The sequence below is a fragment of the Poecilia latipinna genome, unplaced genomic scaffold (genome assembly GCF_001443285.1).
Source record: "Poecilia latipinna isolate Pla-1442-1.1 unplaced genomic scaffold, P_latipinna-1.0 Scaffold92, whole genome shotgun sequence".
NCBI lineage: Eukaryota > Metazoa > Chordata > Actinopteri > Cyprinodontiformes > Poeciliidae > Poecilia > Poecilia latipinna.
The window spans coordinates 40,444-55,248 of NW_015112708.1; the positions used below are offsets into that span (position 1 = coordinate 40,444).

At 36.9% G+C, this 14,805-nt stretch overlaps 1 protein-coding gene and 1 long non-coding RNA gene across 3 annotated transcripts in view; both read left to right on the top strand.

Annotated features, from left to right (window-relative positions):
• LOC106941248 (uncharacterized) overlaps positions 1–5,342 on the top strand; it is a 41,932-nt gene extending 36,590 nt beyond the window's left edge. The window contains exons 4-5 of the long non-coding RNA XR_001423314.1: positions 1,015–1,066; positions 3,399–5,342. This is a non-coding gene — a long non-coding RNA (uncharacterized LOC106941248). The remainder of the gene's footprint in view (positions 1–1,014; positions 1,067–3,398) is intronic.
• Positions 5,343–6,928: 1,586 nt separating this feature from the next.
• The window catches only part of LOC106941220 (peroxisome proliferator-activated receptor alpha-like), a 15,842-nt gene continuing 7,965 nt past the window's right edge, over positions 6,929–14,805 (top strand). The window contains exons 1-4 of one of the 2 annotated variants that reach the window (XM_015024173.1): positions 6,929–7,345; positions 9,481–9,714; positions 10,835–10,989; positions 14,373–14,511. In XM_015024173.1, the coding sequence (XP_014879659.1) occupies positions 9,492–9,714; positions 10,835–10,989; positions 14,373–14,511 (517 nt within the window). In that variant the 5' untranslated portion in view covers positions 6,929–7,345; positions 9,481–9,491. Of the gene's footprint in view, positions 9,715–10,834; positions 10,990–14,372; positions 14,512–14,805 lie in introns of both variants that reach the window. The other variant, XM_015024165.1, reaches the window with a different exon arrangement.

Below are 14,805 nucleotides of genomic sequence, written 5' to 3' on the forward strand. Positions count from 1 at the left end.
ATATATATATATATATATATATATATATATATATATATATATATATATATATATATATATATATATATATATATATATATATATAATATGTGTGTGTGTGCGTCTGTATTATATATATGTATATTTGTACATATGTGTAAATATATATATGTGTATGTATATATTATATATTATATATATATATATATATATATATATATATATATATAATATGCATATATTATATATTTGTGTGTGTATATATAATATGTGTGTATATTATATTATATACACATATATACATATATGTACATTAGTGTGTGTGTATGTGTTTCCTTCACTGAAATTTATTTCAAATGGTTGTGTATTTTTATTTTACATTATATAATGTAAAATCAAATATAAAATATAATATTATAGTAATATAAAAATTTGTATGTGATTTTATATTTTAAAAGATGTTTTAAAGAGTAATGCTTGTGTGTGTGGGTGTGTGTGTGAGAGAGATACAGATTTATGTGTACATCTAATTATTTTCTGACACAATATATAAAACTAAAAATCTATGAAAAAAGCCTGTATTATCAATGCCTGCTGCTTTTTTAAAATCTATTTTAAGACACATTTATTACTGCTGTCGTTTTTTAAAACATAAACCACATCCTAGAAAATAATTTAAATAACTTTTTTCTTTTTTAAGTAGTCAGGATTTAAAGTCATTCTGCTGCTACAGAGGAAATTTTCTGGAATGGGAGATAATTATAAGGCTTCTTAACACTGGCCAGTCCACAGTGCAGTAATAAAGCCTTCCAGTCTAAATTCAGCTGCATCATGCTGATCTCTGTAACATATGTACCATCAGCACTATTGACAACAGACACACCTTGCTGTGTGTGTGTGTCTGTGCCATCATATTTATGTGATTTTGTATAAATGCTTTGAAAGCCCAGTGTTTATTACTGTGTATGTGTGTGTGTGTGTGTGTGTGTGTGTGTAGACTGTGTATTTATTTCCACTCTTCTCTTTCATTCACAGGCTCATTATTTAGGAGTTACTCAATTTTTTCTGGCTGGAAGTCAAAATTGAGGTTAGTTGAACGTATTTTTCTAAAAATTTATTGCTCTTCTGAAGCTGGGAGCTTAGTTGTCACATTCATTTATATGTGTGTGTGTGTGTGTGTGTGTGTGTGTGTGTGTGTGTGTGTGTGTGTGTGTGTGTGTGTGTGTTGCTGAATTGTCAGATTCCTGATAGCCTCTTGGCTTCACTGAAGTTTGCAAATTTGCATTATTTAGGTTTTTTTTTTTGCTCTGAGCTGCCTACAGGCATACAAACACAACTTCCAGTTTGCCTTTAATTTGCTGAACAAAGTCGCTCGCGGCGCACAACAGCGAGCGACTCGTCAAAGTCGGTATGTATTGGTAAGCATGTGCAGCAGCATCAAGATAATCTCCTGGAGGGAAATTAGTCGTGGGGGAGAAAAGGGGGAAAGAAAAGCCTTCAGCCTAAAGGTCAAATGAAGATTAGAGGGAAACTGTACACGAGTGCACGCTGGCCTGCACCCCGGAACTGCACAAAGGCCTCATTGTGAGCGAGCGCCGCTGCTCTGCACAGACTCCCCTTTACATTCTTGGGGAGACATGACACCTGTTGGCGGTTTGGGTCAACTGCACGCAGAGCGATTAGAAAGTCTTCACGATGCTCAAAACTTTAAGCTTTTAACAACCTTGTGACAATTTCATTCAGTCAATCCCATTAACAACTTTGGCTCCAAAGGGTTTGTTTTTGTTTTTAATTCCCCAAGTTTAAGTGTGCATTTAGAGGATTTTTTTTAAAAAGGAGCAAGTATTAGAAAAACAGAACTGAGCAGAGAAAATGTTCTTCTTTATTCCATTTTCTAACAACAAACAAGTCGAACTCATTACGTTGTTTATTTCTGAAGTGGACGTTATCTTCTGGCAGGTTTTCAAGTCTATAACACGTGCAGAGTATTACAAATGTTCACTGATAAAATATGATATATATGATAAAAGGAAATTGTAATTATGTCCCTCACATACCTGACGTTATCACCCAAGCATTAAATTGAAGCGATTGCTCGATGCGTTTATGGACTGAAGATTGTTGGAGATTTTAGATTCTTAGAATTTGAAGAATTAAAAAAAAATTTTCCTGGAATTTGAGCTGCTGATCAGCAATTAGAGCAGATCAAGGAGAAACGGGCAGATTATAATCTTTGACCGACTGAAAGGTTTATCTCCAGTTTTAACATTATTGTCAATAAAGGTCAATTTTACTGCCTTTTCATCTCTAGATAACTTTACAAACTTCCTTAAAGAATCTCTGAGCATTAAAAGGGAACAAATCTGAGTTGGTATCAATACTAAGAAGCAGTGAAAAACGCCTTTAGCACAGTTTTTTCTGGATTTTTTTTTTTTTGTAATACTGTGCCCTTTAATAGAGTGACAAATTAGAAACCAACTCCAGCCTCATGTTGTTTCTTTTTTGCAGAGAAAAACCCCCCTGCTACTATGCAAACACTTTCAACCCACATCATTTTTATGCAGATGTGCAAAATGTTTATTTTTGTTTGATTTTTTTTAAACTTCCTAATGAATCACATCAGTGTACTATAGCTTTTTGAAGTAACTATACTTTGAAACAATAATTCAAAGTTACAGTTTTCAGCAGGATTTTTTCGTTCTACAAGAAGAACTACAAATGTCATATTTTTAAGATTTTAATTTCTTTTTTTCTTAATTTTTCTTTTTTGTTTCTCCTTCAATCTTTCGGCCTTTGCATTATCGGATAAAAACGGTGCTGCGCGACAGCATCCGAGCTCGGCAGTGAAACGCTCGGGTCCGTTGTGCACCTCACAGGGCTCGGACGTTAAGTGGCTCATTCAGGGGATTTGGGTGGCATTTATGGGATAACTGAACCTGCTATAAAACAGCCGCAACCTGGTGCATGCGTGTGCGCGAGAGAGGAGTTAATGCAGTGAGTCACTTTTATAAGTTCGACCCTGCCTCAGTCTCCTGTCGCTCGTCAACTTGAAGGGGGAAACCTCAGCGGAGCCACAGCCTCGGAGCCCTTTCTCACTCAGGAAATTCCCTGAAACCACCACAACCTGTCAGTGTGACCTCTCATGCACATTCAGAAATGCATATTTATACCCATCTGCTCCATCAACTTGTTTTGAGTATTTTCCCACAGATTTCCCCCCCCAGGCTAGTCACCAACAAGATGTTCACTTTTATAAACTTCGTACTCAGATCGTTCACGTGCGTGAAGTGTGGAAACATCCGAACCCTTGGATTCACCTCGGCGTGTGCAGGCGGCCACGTTAGCGCTCCCGCCTCAGATAGGAAGCGAAAGTCTGGAATCAAGCCGACAGCAGCTCACTCTCTCCTCTCGTTTGTCAGCTTCAGGTTGAGGAAACCAGAGACGAGGTGAGCTGATGGAGCGCTCAGACCTGACACTGTGGAGGGGAAGTGACCTGAAAAACTCCAAGTGACGTGCAGGAAGTAGACAGCTGTGTTAAATTACACTCTTGACTCAGGGATGGGGGAAAAAAAGGGAAAACATCTTCACATTAACCAGTTCAAGCATGGAACAAACACTGCTGATATAATCAGATTAATGAGGGGAGAAAAAAAACACCTTTAACAACTTTGGAAATATAATTTTTCTTGTTTATATTGTGTTGATATGGACTCTGGGTTCAAAATATAAGATGGGTAATAAATTAAGTGAACTTAGGTGAAAATAGGAAATTTTAACAATCTGCTAAATTTTGAGGATTTCAGCGTATTTACTTAAAAATATAATGAAAATGCATAAGCTTTGGCAAGAATTAAATGAAAAAATTACTCCAATTGCTGGAAAAATAATTGATTATTAAAGTTCTCATGTTTAAGTTCTATTTAGCAGGGCATCTTGCAGCTGACCTACATTTGGCTACTTAGCAAAGATACTGCTAGTAATTTGAGAACATTAATTGATTGATTCTTTATTTTCCACATTATGAATCTGTTGGTGGGTTTTTTACGATTGGGATTGTTGTCTTATGTTCCTTTAAGCATGGAAAAAAGTGCAGCTGAACAGCAGTGTGCAGCAACAATTAGAAACAAATCAGCGCTACTCTATGCCAAATCCAGCTAGGACAGCAATATGAATGATGAATTTTAGAGGACACCCAAATGCCGGCCCGTGCCTGCCTGTAACTAATGGTTAAAATTAGTCAAATTTATCTTGTGTACGTCTGTCAGTTGTTTTAAGTTGCTGTTTCCACAGGTTAAACTGCAGAGGATTTACAAGTGGCAGCAGCAAGAGACAAACTGTCCTTTGGGGTGAGGTAGTAGGTTGTATAGTTTTAGGGTCATTCCCAAGCTGTCAGATGACTATACAACTTACTGTCTTTCCTGAAGTGACTGTGATGGCTGCGTTGTCATGACACACCGAGACGTCCTGCAGATTTACAGGAACATCCGATGTTTTTTTAATGTGATAATCTGTGTGCATCCTGTTGTATATTTTTTAACTCATTAACAAGCAGAGGCGGTCCTAGCCTGTTTGGCGCCATAATTGCAATTACATTATGACATAGGTTGAAAACAAACATTAATTCTAATGTTAACTTACAACAAATAATTTTATATCAAAGTAAGCCTTTATAATAAGAAATTAAATGTTATTTTTAAGTACAGAAATATATCGAACAGCAGTGTTTAGTCATGTTATTCCCTCTCACAGTGTAATGTTTCAAATTTTTAATCATAGTCTTCTGTTTAAATGCATCGATATTTTTGTAGTTTTCTTCCCTTTTGGTAGTTGTGCTTCACGTCTTCTTTTGACTTGAGACTCATGGTGTTCGCACAGGGTGAGGTAGTAGGTTGTGTGGTTTCAGGGTTGTGATTTTGCCCCATCAGGAGCTAACTATACAACCTACTGCCTTCCCTGGAGGGCAGCAATACATCACAGGAGCGCAAACCTCTTTATCATCTTTCTAATGACCCTTAAAACACTTGGCACATGACTGGTATTCAGTTTCAAACTCGTCTCTGAATGGGTAAGTGATGCTGCTTCAGCAGGCGTTTTCGCTGAAACATGACTCCTTGTACAGACTGTACAAAAAACTGTACGCTTGGTTTATTCATTGATTCGCCATGTATTTCCTTCTTAATTAAATAAAGATATAACTGCAAAAAAATGATTGAAGTCGGGTCTTCTTTCTACACCAAAGCTAATTATTGAAATATTTTCTCCTTGAAATCCTGGCATGTAATCCCTTTTAAGTAGCTCATTATATAACAAAACACTCACAGTATCTAAGAGGCTTCTGAAGCTTATCTCCTCATCTGTCTTTTTAAAAAAAAAAAAAAAATTATTATTACAATTATTTCCAGGGTCAAAGATAAGGATGAAAAGTCAAACTTTCAAGATGGGATTTTACATATTTTACTAAAAGATCATATCTGGATTTAAAGCTTAAAATAAATCCTCCGATTTGTTCAGAACCTGAGCAGAGTGTCGCCGTAAAAAACAAAGCACAGACAGAAACACCCACCTCTTTGTCTAAAACTCACCAAGCTGCCTAGCAGGAGTTTGGAAGTCAACAGGAAAAGATGACAGCCAAAAGGTTTGCAGTTTAAATCCCAGGATGGGATGAGGACACATTTGAATCGTTGCCATGCATTCTTTCACAGTAGATGGCGCCAGACACTGTCCGTGTTGGGAGGGCATTTCCAGTGAGTCCTGGTCATCTGCACTAATGATTTTGCTTAATGAATCTAACACTAATGGCATAAAAGTTGGAACTATCAGGAGAATAGTGACAATTACAAATTATAGGAATATTGTTCAAGTGGCGAAAATTGCTTTGCAAGTATGGAAGGCCAAAAGTGTCACTATCCAAGATATGTAAATATCACCTTCCTAAAAATGATTGTTTATGCCATTGTTTGTCAAAAGTGATTTGTTTTCCTTTTTCTTCTTCTTTTAACCAAAACCATTGTTGGCAAGAAATGATAATTATTGAATTATAATTTTGAAATCAGTTGCTCAAATTACAATATATTATAAATATGCTATATTTTATGTAAGCATTAATATTTTTTTTAAAAAAATGTTGCTATTTAATTAAAAGATAATTGTTTCAAAGTGGACTTCCAGTGGAGATTTGACTGTTCTGACTAGCCAGAGTGACAAATTTCATCATCTCATGCTCCACTGCAGAACAAAAAAATATGAATAAATATTTGAATAAAATATGCTTCAAATGTAGTCAAAACAATATTTTAAATTATGTATTTATCCAATTACTTTAAAATGACTTGATCGTTTAATGTTTCCATAACCAGTTTTAATTGAATTAACTAAGTTGACACTACTGGACTTCCATAAATGTACAACTTTAAATGATAATACACAGATTTATTAATTTACAATTTTATTTAAATTCTAACATTTATACACAATAATTTATTCAACTGTACAGTTTAGTCCCTCCCTCCATAAATAATTACAATATTTGAGTACTTATGCATACTTTGTCTAATTATTAATTGGATTTTCCTCTTGTTTTTCTTTTTCTTCTTTTGCTCTTTTTTTAAAGAATAATAAGTCACTGAGCAATTATTCGGGGTTTTGCCCTCCATAAATTATTTACGTATTTAAATTCTGTCAGAAACGTATAGTTTATTTAATTTAACTGTGGCATTTTTGGTCCTCCATAATTTAGGCAACATGGTAACCATACCTTATCAAAAATGAGTTTGTAGGGTTTTGTGAATTATTATTCAAATGAACTAATTTATAATGTAATGGATTGACTTGTAATTTTAGTTAATTAAATTAAAGTAATTATGTGTTTGTTAAATTTAGGCACTTTTGTCATTCCATATTTTCAGTGCATTAATTTCCAGTTTTATTAAAACTACTTATGTATTATATTGAATTGCTGCACTTTGGGCACTCCATAGGTTTTACTGCATTCATTTCCAGTTTTACTAAAACTATTTATCCATTTTATTGAATTGTGGCAGTCTTGGTTCTCCATAGATCTGTCTCTGCTACGCTTAATTACGCGCATAGATCATATTCTATTAAATTTGTAACTGCGGACAGATCCAATCAGCGATGTCTGCTTTTTCATTCGCTCGATCTGATTGGTTAGATCTATAGGTGTGTCAAGGGGCGTTTCCTGGGGAGGAGAACCGCAGCTTTTGACAGCGGAGGGAGGAGGAAGAGGTGACGCGTCAAGGTCCTGACGGATCCGGTCACAGGACCAAAACACCTCCCTCCCTCTCTCATCTGGTCTCCGACAGACTTTCAACATAATCTGGAAATGCTTCGAGTGGCAGCGGCTCAGGTAATTTATTAATTTAATTATTAAACTGGTTGTGATTTTAGACTAGTAAGCCTGATTCTTGTAGATTTTCAACTTTGCTGCTAATTTACACCAAAACGTTTTGCCTTAGAGTTTCTGATGTAGTTGTAAACCCTCCAACTTACTCTTTATTACTCTTAAAATAATCAAAATATATAAAAGACTGCATTTAGGATAAATCAAGATCATATAGGTTCTGTTCTTGTCAGTATCCTTTGTGTCATCTGGTAACATGCTTTGTTGAGTGTAGCAGGCGTCACACACCACAGCTTCTGTTTCCACTTCTGTGGCTCTAAAGATAGATCACAGTGGGATTGGTGTTCCTCAGGGGAGGTAAAACACAATGGCTTTCTGAGGTGATGGGGGAACGTTAGGGGCATGGGCCGGAGTCATCCAGAGAAAGGGAAGTATAGTCACTCAGCATGGTCGAAACTCAGCCAGTGAATTGTTTCACTCAGCCAGTGAAACGTTGCAGAGAAACGTTGAAGATGTTGACCTTTACTCACCGTTTTTAGAAATAAAATAGGATTCATCAAGTAGCATGCAACAAAGCAACACTGTGTTGTTCCAAGACAAAACAGATGAAACAAGAAATCTATATTAAGCAGATATAAACTGATCAAGTAAATTGATGTTCAAAGCCTTATTAAAGAATAGAGTCGACTTGTTTTACTTTAACTTTGTAGTTTTTGTGTCTTCCTATTTACATGCAGTGAAGTGTTTTCATGAAGACATAAGAAATTGAGAAAATCTCATAATTTTGCACCTTAATCCGATTTTTTTAATGATTACAACCACTGATCAAACTAAAATAAAATGGTGAGTAAATTGACAAGTTGTCGGCAACAAAGGTTGTCCCGCATATGTCTCCTTAAAAAAATCTGATATTAAACAACCAAAGCTATAAAAGTATGAAATATTGTATGTTTAGTGCAAAACATCCTGTTCCACATTGTAAACAGAAATATTGTGTACAAAAATACAAATATTCCAGTGACCCTTAACTCCCCCCACTGTCCTCTGCAGGGCACTTTAATATTGGTTAGTACAGAATAGTGTAGCAATGCTGTTCGTCATCTTTCATCTAGGGCAAATATTGGTTATTTAAGATCCAAAAATGGTGTTTTCCTCAAATCCCTACCTCCTTTCAAGAAATAATAAGCTTTGATAATTGACTAACGGTAAGGATGGCCAAACATGCCACAAATAAAACAAACTTTGTGAACTTGCTTCCAGACGTAGCCATTGGGAAATGTGTGCTGACAGTCTGAGGCCTCAGTCAGTCAGAGGGCAGATTCTTCACATCAAAGCCTCTTTACTGACCAACAGCTGTCTCACGGTTTCACCATATGCTCTGTGCTTCATATATTCTATGACGCTCTATGTTCACAGACACACTTTCATTCTAACGTCACCCAAATGTAGCGATCTGTCAGGACTTGTCTTCTGAAATGCCGCAACACAGACTAGATAAACAAGAACAAGCCTGTGTTGATCAATCACGTTGTCAGCGTCTCGACACGAGAGTCCAAAGAGGCAACGTGTTCCAGCATTAGTTTGTGAAATGTTTGTTCAGATATGTGAGCTACAATTTTTCTGTAGATTTCAGTCCAAATTATATTGCTCTGTGAATACAGTAAGATGGACCAGTAATACAGGAAGTTAGCATGTTATTCAAACAAGAGAAAGACCAGATCATTTGAGATCCTGAACAAGATTAGGCAGGTAAAGAACATAAATGAATGACTACATAATGAGGTGTTGACTCACGTCAGCAAACCATAACATTTTATTAACTGAAAGCATTGTTATTTAACCCCGCATTGCCAGAAAAACCAGTACTGTCTTATACAACAAAAATTCAGTTGAGAATTTTCTCTAATCTTCACAAGATCAAAATATCCATTCTGTTTATACTGCTGTATGTATATACGTCCCATGAACATGGGTTCACCTGGGTTCTTACATCCATGTTAGTCTTACTAGACCTCTACTACCAGCATTTGCTTCAGTTGGGAGGTTAATCCTCCTAAAGTTGTCCAACCGGTGGTTTAAAATGCAGCCATTTTTGATTAAGGATCTTGTTTAACCTTGCCTTCCCTGCCGTTCTGTTACAGTCTGGAGAGTGATGGGTAATCCCTATAAGTTTGGATCCCCGATCTTCAACATGGCCGCCGAACTCTACAGCCCCCCATCGCCTCTTGGGGAATCCCTCCTGGACAGTCCGCTGTGTGGAGACCTGATAGAGAATCTTCCTGACTTTTCCCAGTCAATAGAAGACAACTCACTGGGATTTGATTTTCCAGAGTATCAAGCCATTGGTTCTGGGCCCAGCAGCTCCATCCCATTGGGTAAGTAATGGCACTGAACCAATGCCCAAAGGAAGTTAATGAGCATAATTTCAGGACTGATAATCTGTATTGATGGACCTTGTACCTTTTGTTTTAGGACCGTAGTTTGGTATTTCTACAAAGTTCCAATACCAAACTCAAAAGCGTTACGCTTTTCACATCAAAAACCAGCAGGAACAGCTAATCGTTTGTCTGAGACCAGGTTAATTATCATTTCAGATTCACCCACCTTTATCTTTGCTCTCTACAATTTCAGTTTCTAAAGGCATTCCAGTTAATTTTTGAGGATTTTCACAATAGCTGCCAGGCTACATTCAGGTGCAGATGGTATACTAGGTTGTAGATATAGCAAAGCAACTCCAAAGTGATTTAAACATGTTTTATTTTTTCAAATGTGGGCACAGTCTTGTCTTAAAATTTCAAAACATTATCATCGACCGGTTTGAAGTGGTTATGTTGTTTTATGATCTCCTTCTTCAGGCACTGTCCACATGTGCTTATAGTGTAACCGCTGAAAAAATAACAATAGATAAATCAGTTATTTCCTTTTTTTTTTCAGTTTAGGACATAATAAAATCTAATTATATATATATATATATATATATATATATATATTACCAGAGGGGTGCCTAATGGTGACATAATTCTTTTAGAAAAAAGGAAAACAAGCTAAAGCTAAGCTAAGCTCTGTTTTTTGGGGTACCCACAACATTTCAAATTGAAATTGAGGCTCCAGGACACATTAGTTCGTCTTGAAACTTGAAACTCAGATGGAGCACACCAAGACTTTTATGCTAACCTTAAAGCTAACATTGTACAAAGCCAGAGAGATTAGGTCAATGGAAAGAATAGTAAAGTTTAGTTTACTATTGGAAAGACAGCAGGTGGTAATGAAGCATCAAACTTAATAATTCTAAATCCAAATGCCAAATTGTGAGCTTAAGTTAAAATAAATATAGTAAGTTAATGCTATGCTAACTGGATGTTTCTTTAATTTTCATGAGAAAGGTGTATATTAATTCCTTGAAAGGTACAATTTCAATGATATTCTCCTTAAAAACTCTTTTTAAGGCCTGTATTCTCTACTACAATCATTTCTTTTGTCTTCTGTCTTCTGCAGATACTCTGACTCCGGCCTCCAGTCCTTTGCCTGGGGAGTGCGGCGCATCGCTTTGTCCAGACGAGGACAGCAGCCCCCTTAATCTCGAGTGCAGGGTGTGCACAGACAAAGCTTCAGGCTTTCACTATGGAGTGCATGCATGTGAGGGCTGCAAGGTAAGACGAACGGGAACTTTACAGCCACATAGTGACACCAGTTTCAGTGAACTGCTTTTGGGTCGGGAGGGGGAAACGTGCAAGCGTTTGTACACGCACGCAAACAAGACTGGCCGACGGCATGCATCATCCAAACGCATGCCAGACCCGTCCTGCAGAGGTGTATGACCTCCAGGCCGAGTGGAAAGTTTCCGAGGTGTGCAGGCTGCCGGGTCATGTGAGGTGGGTGACGTGGCGCCCTCGGTTCACTTGTCGCCTCTCTCACACACATGGAGAGCAGTCTTCAGCGTTGATAGTTTAGCTCAGCATGGATGCCTAAGTGTGATCATTTAATAAGCTTCAGCACAGAGAACGTTGTGTGTGTGGCAGACCTTGAGCTGCAGTCACTAGATCCCTGTGCGAGTATGTTGAAACCGGTGCGGATAAACACCGCAGTGTTTGTCTGGTCGTGTGACTTTGTCGTCGAGCAAAACCCAGAGGAAAACAAAAACAGGCTATTTGTCGTTTTTGACCCAAATCTTCGTGTGCTGTTCTTTCATGTCCTTTTAAACTTTTATCTTGAGGGTTTCAGCAAAACAAAAGGAACATAGTTAGTAAAATAAGATTTTTCTGTGGGTTGTAATTTAATGTTAAATTTACACTTAAACCAACTTGAAACAAGAGAGACAGAAAGACAAATACAATGGTTAAGATATTTTGAAATAATGTATTCTTCCATTAGAGAGGCAAAATTATTAATTTTGATTTGATCACAGTTATTCAGGGGGAAAAACACATTAAGCTATAACACTTTTTTCATTTTGTTTTATGCTATGTAAAGCATAGCATAAAGATGTACAGCAAAACTTTACATATCTTCAAAATAAGAGCACCTAAATGACTTTTTTATAGATTTGACTTTACTTTTTGCTTTTGTAATGATGTTTCTGTTTCCCTCGGGTTTTAATACAACTTGACACAAGCGTCCATTTCTGTTAACCACTCTTCAAAATGGGAAAGAACCAGAGGGTTATGTCTGGGCCTGTCACAACAACAAATATTGCTAGACGATAAAATCTCTTAGTAACTATCATGGTAAACCATAATGTTGTTATCACACCATGATCAAGTAATATGAACATTCACCCTCTCGAAGACCGTTAAACTTTAATTTTAAAAGAACACACAACACCAGAACTGGACAATATTTTAAACATCCAAACTAAAACACAACAACTAAAAAGAAAATAAGAACCACACACCACCAAAACCATAAATAAAATAGATTATAAAGTCTGTAATCAAATTTTCCCCTACATCAGAATGAACATTGTCAGGCTCATTTTAATTTATAATGCGATTAATTGATTAATTTCTTAGTTCAAAGAGGTTCTGTGATGCTGTGGGCTCTTTCAGTAGCCCTGCAAAGCTTTTTACAACTCTTGGCATCACGAACTCTTAAATAACAGAAGATTTTAAATAAAATCTCATAAAAAGACGTAATACTAGTGGATCCTGTGATTTAGTGGTTGCTTAGTTTGGAGGTTGCTGTGCACATTTCCCTTTAAAAGGGAGTCTTATGACTCACCTCTTAGGATCTCCTCCTACGGCACTTATCTTGTCGTCAGAGCAGCTGCTTGTTTTGGCACGTAATCCACCGTGTCACAATGCCTCTGCTCCGAATTTGGCGTGTGGTGACGTGGAGCCTGAACCCACCAGAGGTGAACTGTAGTGGCACTTTGCTCCCACATTTCTCTGGCCGATGTTGTGCCATCATGGAAAAATCCCGGTATGCTAGCTGTGAATGCCCTTTCTATTGTTTTATTTGTCAGAGTTCAACCCCACCCAGCGAAAGTGGGGTTCTCTGCTCTAATATTGTGGATCTATGTGGTTTGTACTTACACTAATTTGAGGTAAGGCTCGTTAGATTTAGAAATTGAAACGTTAATGTACTTTTTAATGACATCTTTTTACTTAGAGAGAAATTTACTCTCGAGGAACACTAAGGGTTTTTTTTACTCCACATGTAAAATTTCTGCATTTGCCTCTGCTCTCCTCTGTTCTCCCCCAGTCACAGACATGTATATTTGCACAACCACACATTTATCCTCCCTTCCCCAGCTCTGTTGTCTTGTACTCCTTCTCTAATGATTATCATATGGTGAACTTTATGTTTTGTCGCCCCACTTTAACAGCATTCACAAAGATTTCGCCCACAAAACCAGCTGGTTCTGGTTAAAAATGACACAAAAATGTTGATATGTGACACATAATAACCTTTAATAGTGATGTGCCAAAAGCGCTCCTCAGGATAAATGCAGCCAAAATGCTGCGTAGGATGATGGCTGGTGTATTTTTATGGCCGTGTGGCTCCGGATATATTGCCAGAAAATTCATTTTCCCTACTTGACAGCGAGCGTTGTAGAGCGTTCTGACTGATGTTTCATTGATGTGTGCGGGTGAAAGTAAATCAGAGGATCATATGTTTTGGCATGTGTGTGACATCTGTTCGCTTGTGTTGGCTCAGGGCCGTGAGTGAGTGTTGGAGGGTTGTATCCTGTCCCGCCCAATCAGGGAGCTTTCTCGGAAAGATTGGTGTTTACAGCTTTTTACGGTTTTGATTTCTATCCCTGCGATAATAACAATAAAGAAACTAAAAAGGGTAAAAATGACAGAGAGTGATTACCATACTCAACTATTAAGGGAATTATCTAATTGAGAAATATACATTATTATTCTCTTAAGTCTTAAAAGGTCTAAAAATGTTAATAAACGTATGAATGATACGTAGTCTGCAAAATGTTCATGCATCCTTTAACTTTTTGGTTAAGTGAAACATGGTGGTGGCAGCATCTTGCTGTGGGGGATAATTTTGGGATTTGCAAGTCATTTCTGGAAGAAAATGAGTTTCAGACTGAAATATACAGCACACTTTTCAGATTTTCAGTGAAATTCTTATATCTTCCTCTAACTTAATAATTATGTGTTGCTGTGTTTTCCAGCATGATGCAGGGATTTAAGTCATTGAGTTTTAGAAATTCAAATAAATCCAACTCGTTTCATGTCACATAATGAATGACAAAACCAGAGCATTAACTTTTTTTTTATCCAACTTTTACGACTCTACTGCTTTATTTTCCTGATGTTGGGACAGACAAATCTTACTTAACACTCTTAAGCTGAAGACATTCCTTTGTTGATGCTTTCAACAGCCGAACCTGAAGCTCAAGGTGGTGAAGCTCAAAATTAGAATAAGAATGACCTATTTTGTTTTTTTCTGTGCAGAAGCTGGAAGAGCTACATTAAGTGTGTGTATTAATGTGCATAGGATAGTTTCTTTTATTTATTTTTTAAATACAAATATGGCTAATCAGCATATTTTTGTGTGCGTGTGTCTCAATCAGGGTTTCTTTCGGAGGACCATCAGACTGAAGCTGGAATATGATAAGTGTGAACGCAGCTGTAAGATCCTGAAGAAGAATCGAAACAAATGCCAGTACTGCAGGTTCCAAAAGTGTGTGTCTGTGGGGATGTCCCACAACGGTAAAGTCTGTTTTAAATCAATTTAATGTTACCATGTCGCTATGGCAATGCTGTCTAAAGCTGTGGTTGACAAGCTGATTTTGCTACGTAGCCAGCTGTAGATAGCCTGACTAACGACTACATAATGCTAATAAATGATGTGGGTTTTTCTATGTGTTTGTTTCAGCAAATGTAAAAACAACAATAGATTAATGTTAAAGACCAAAAAAAAAAAAAAAACTGTGTTAATTAGTTTAGTTTGCTGTTATGGAAATAACTGATGCGTTTACAATTAAAAAAAAAAAAAAAAAAAAA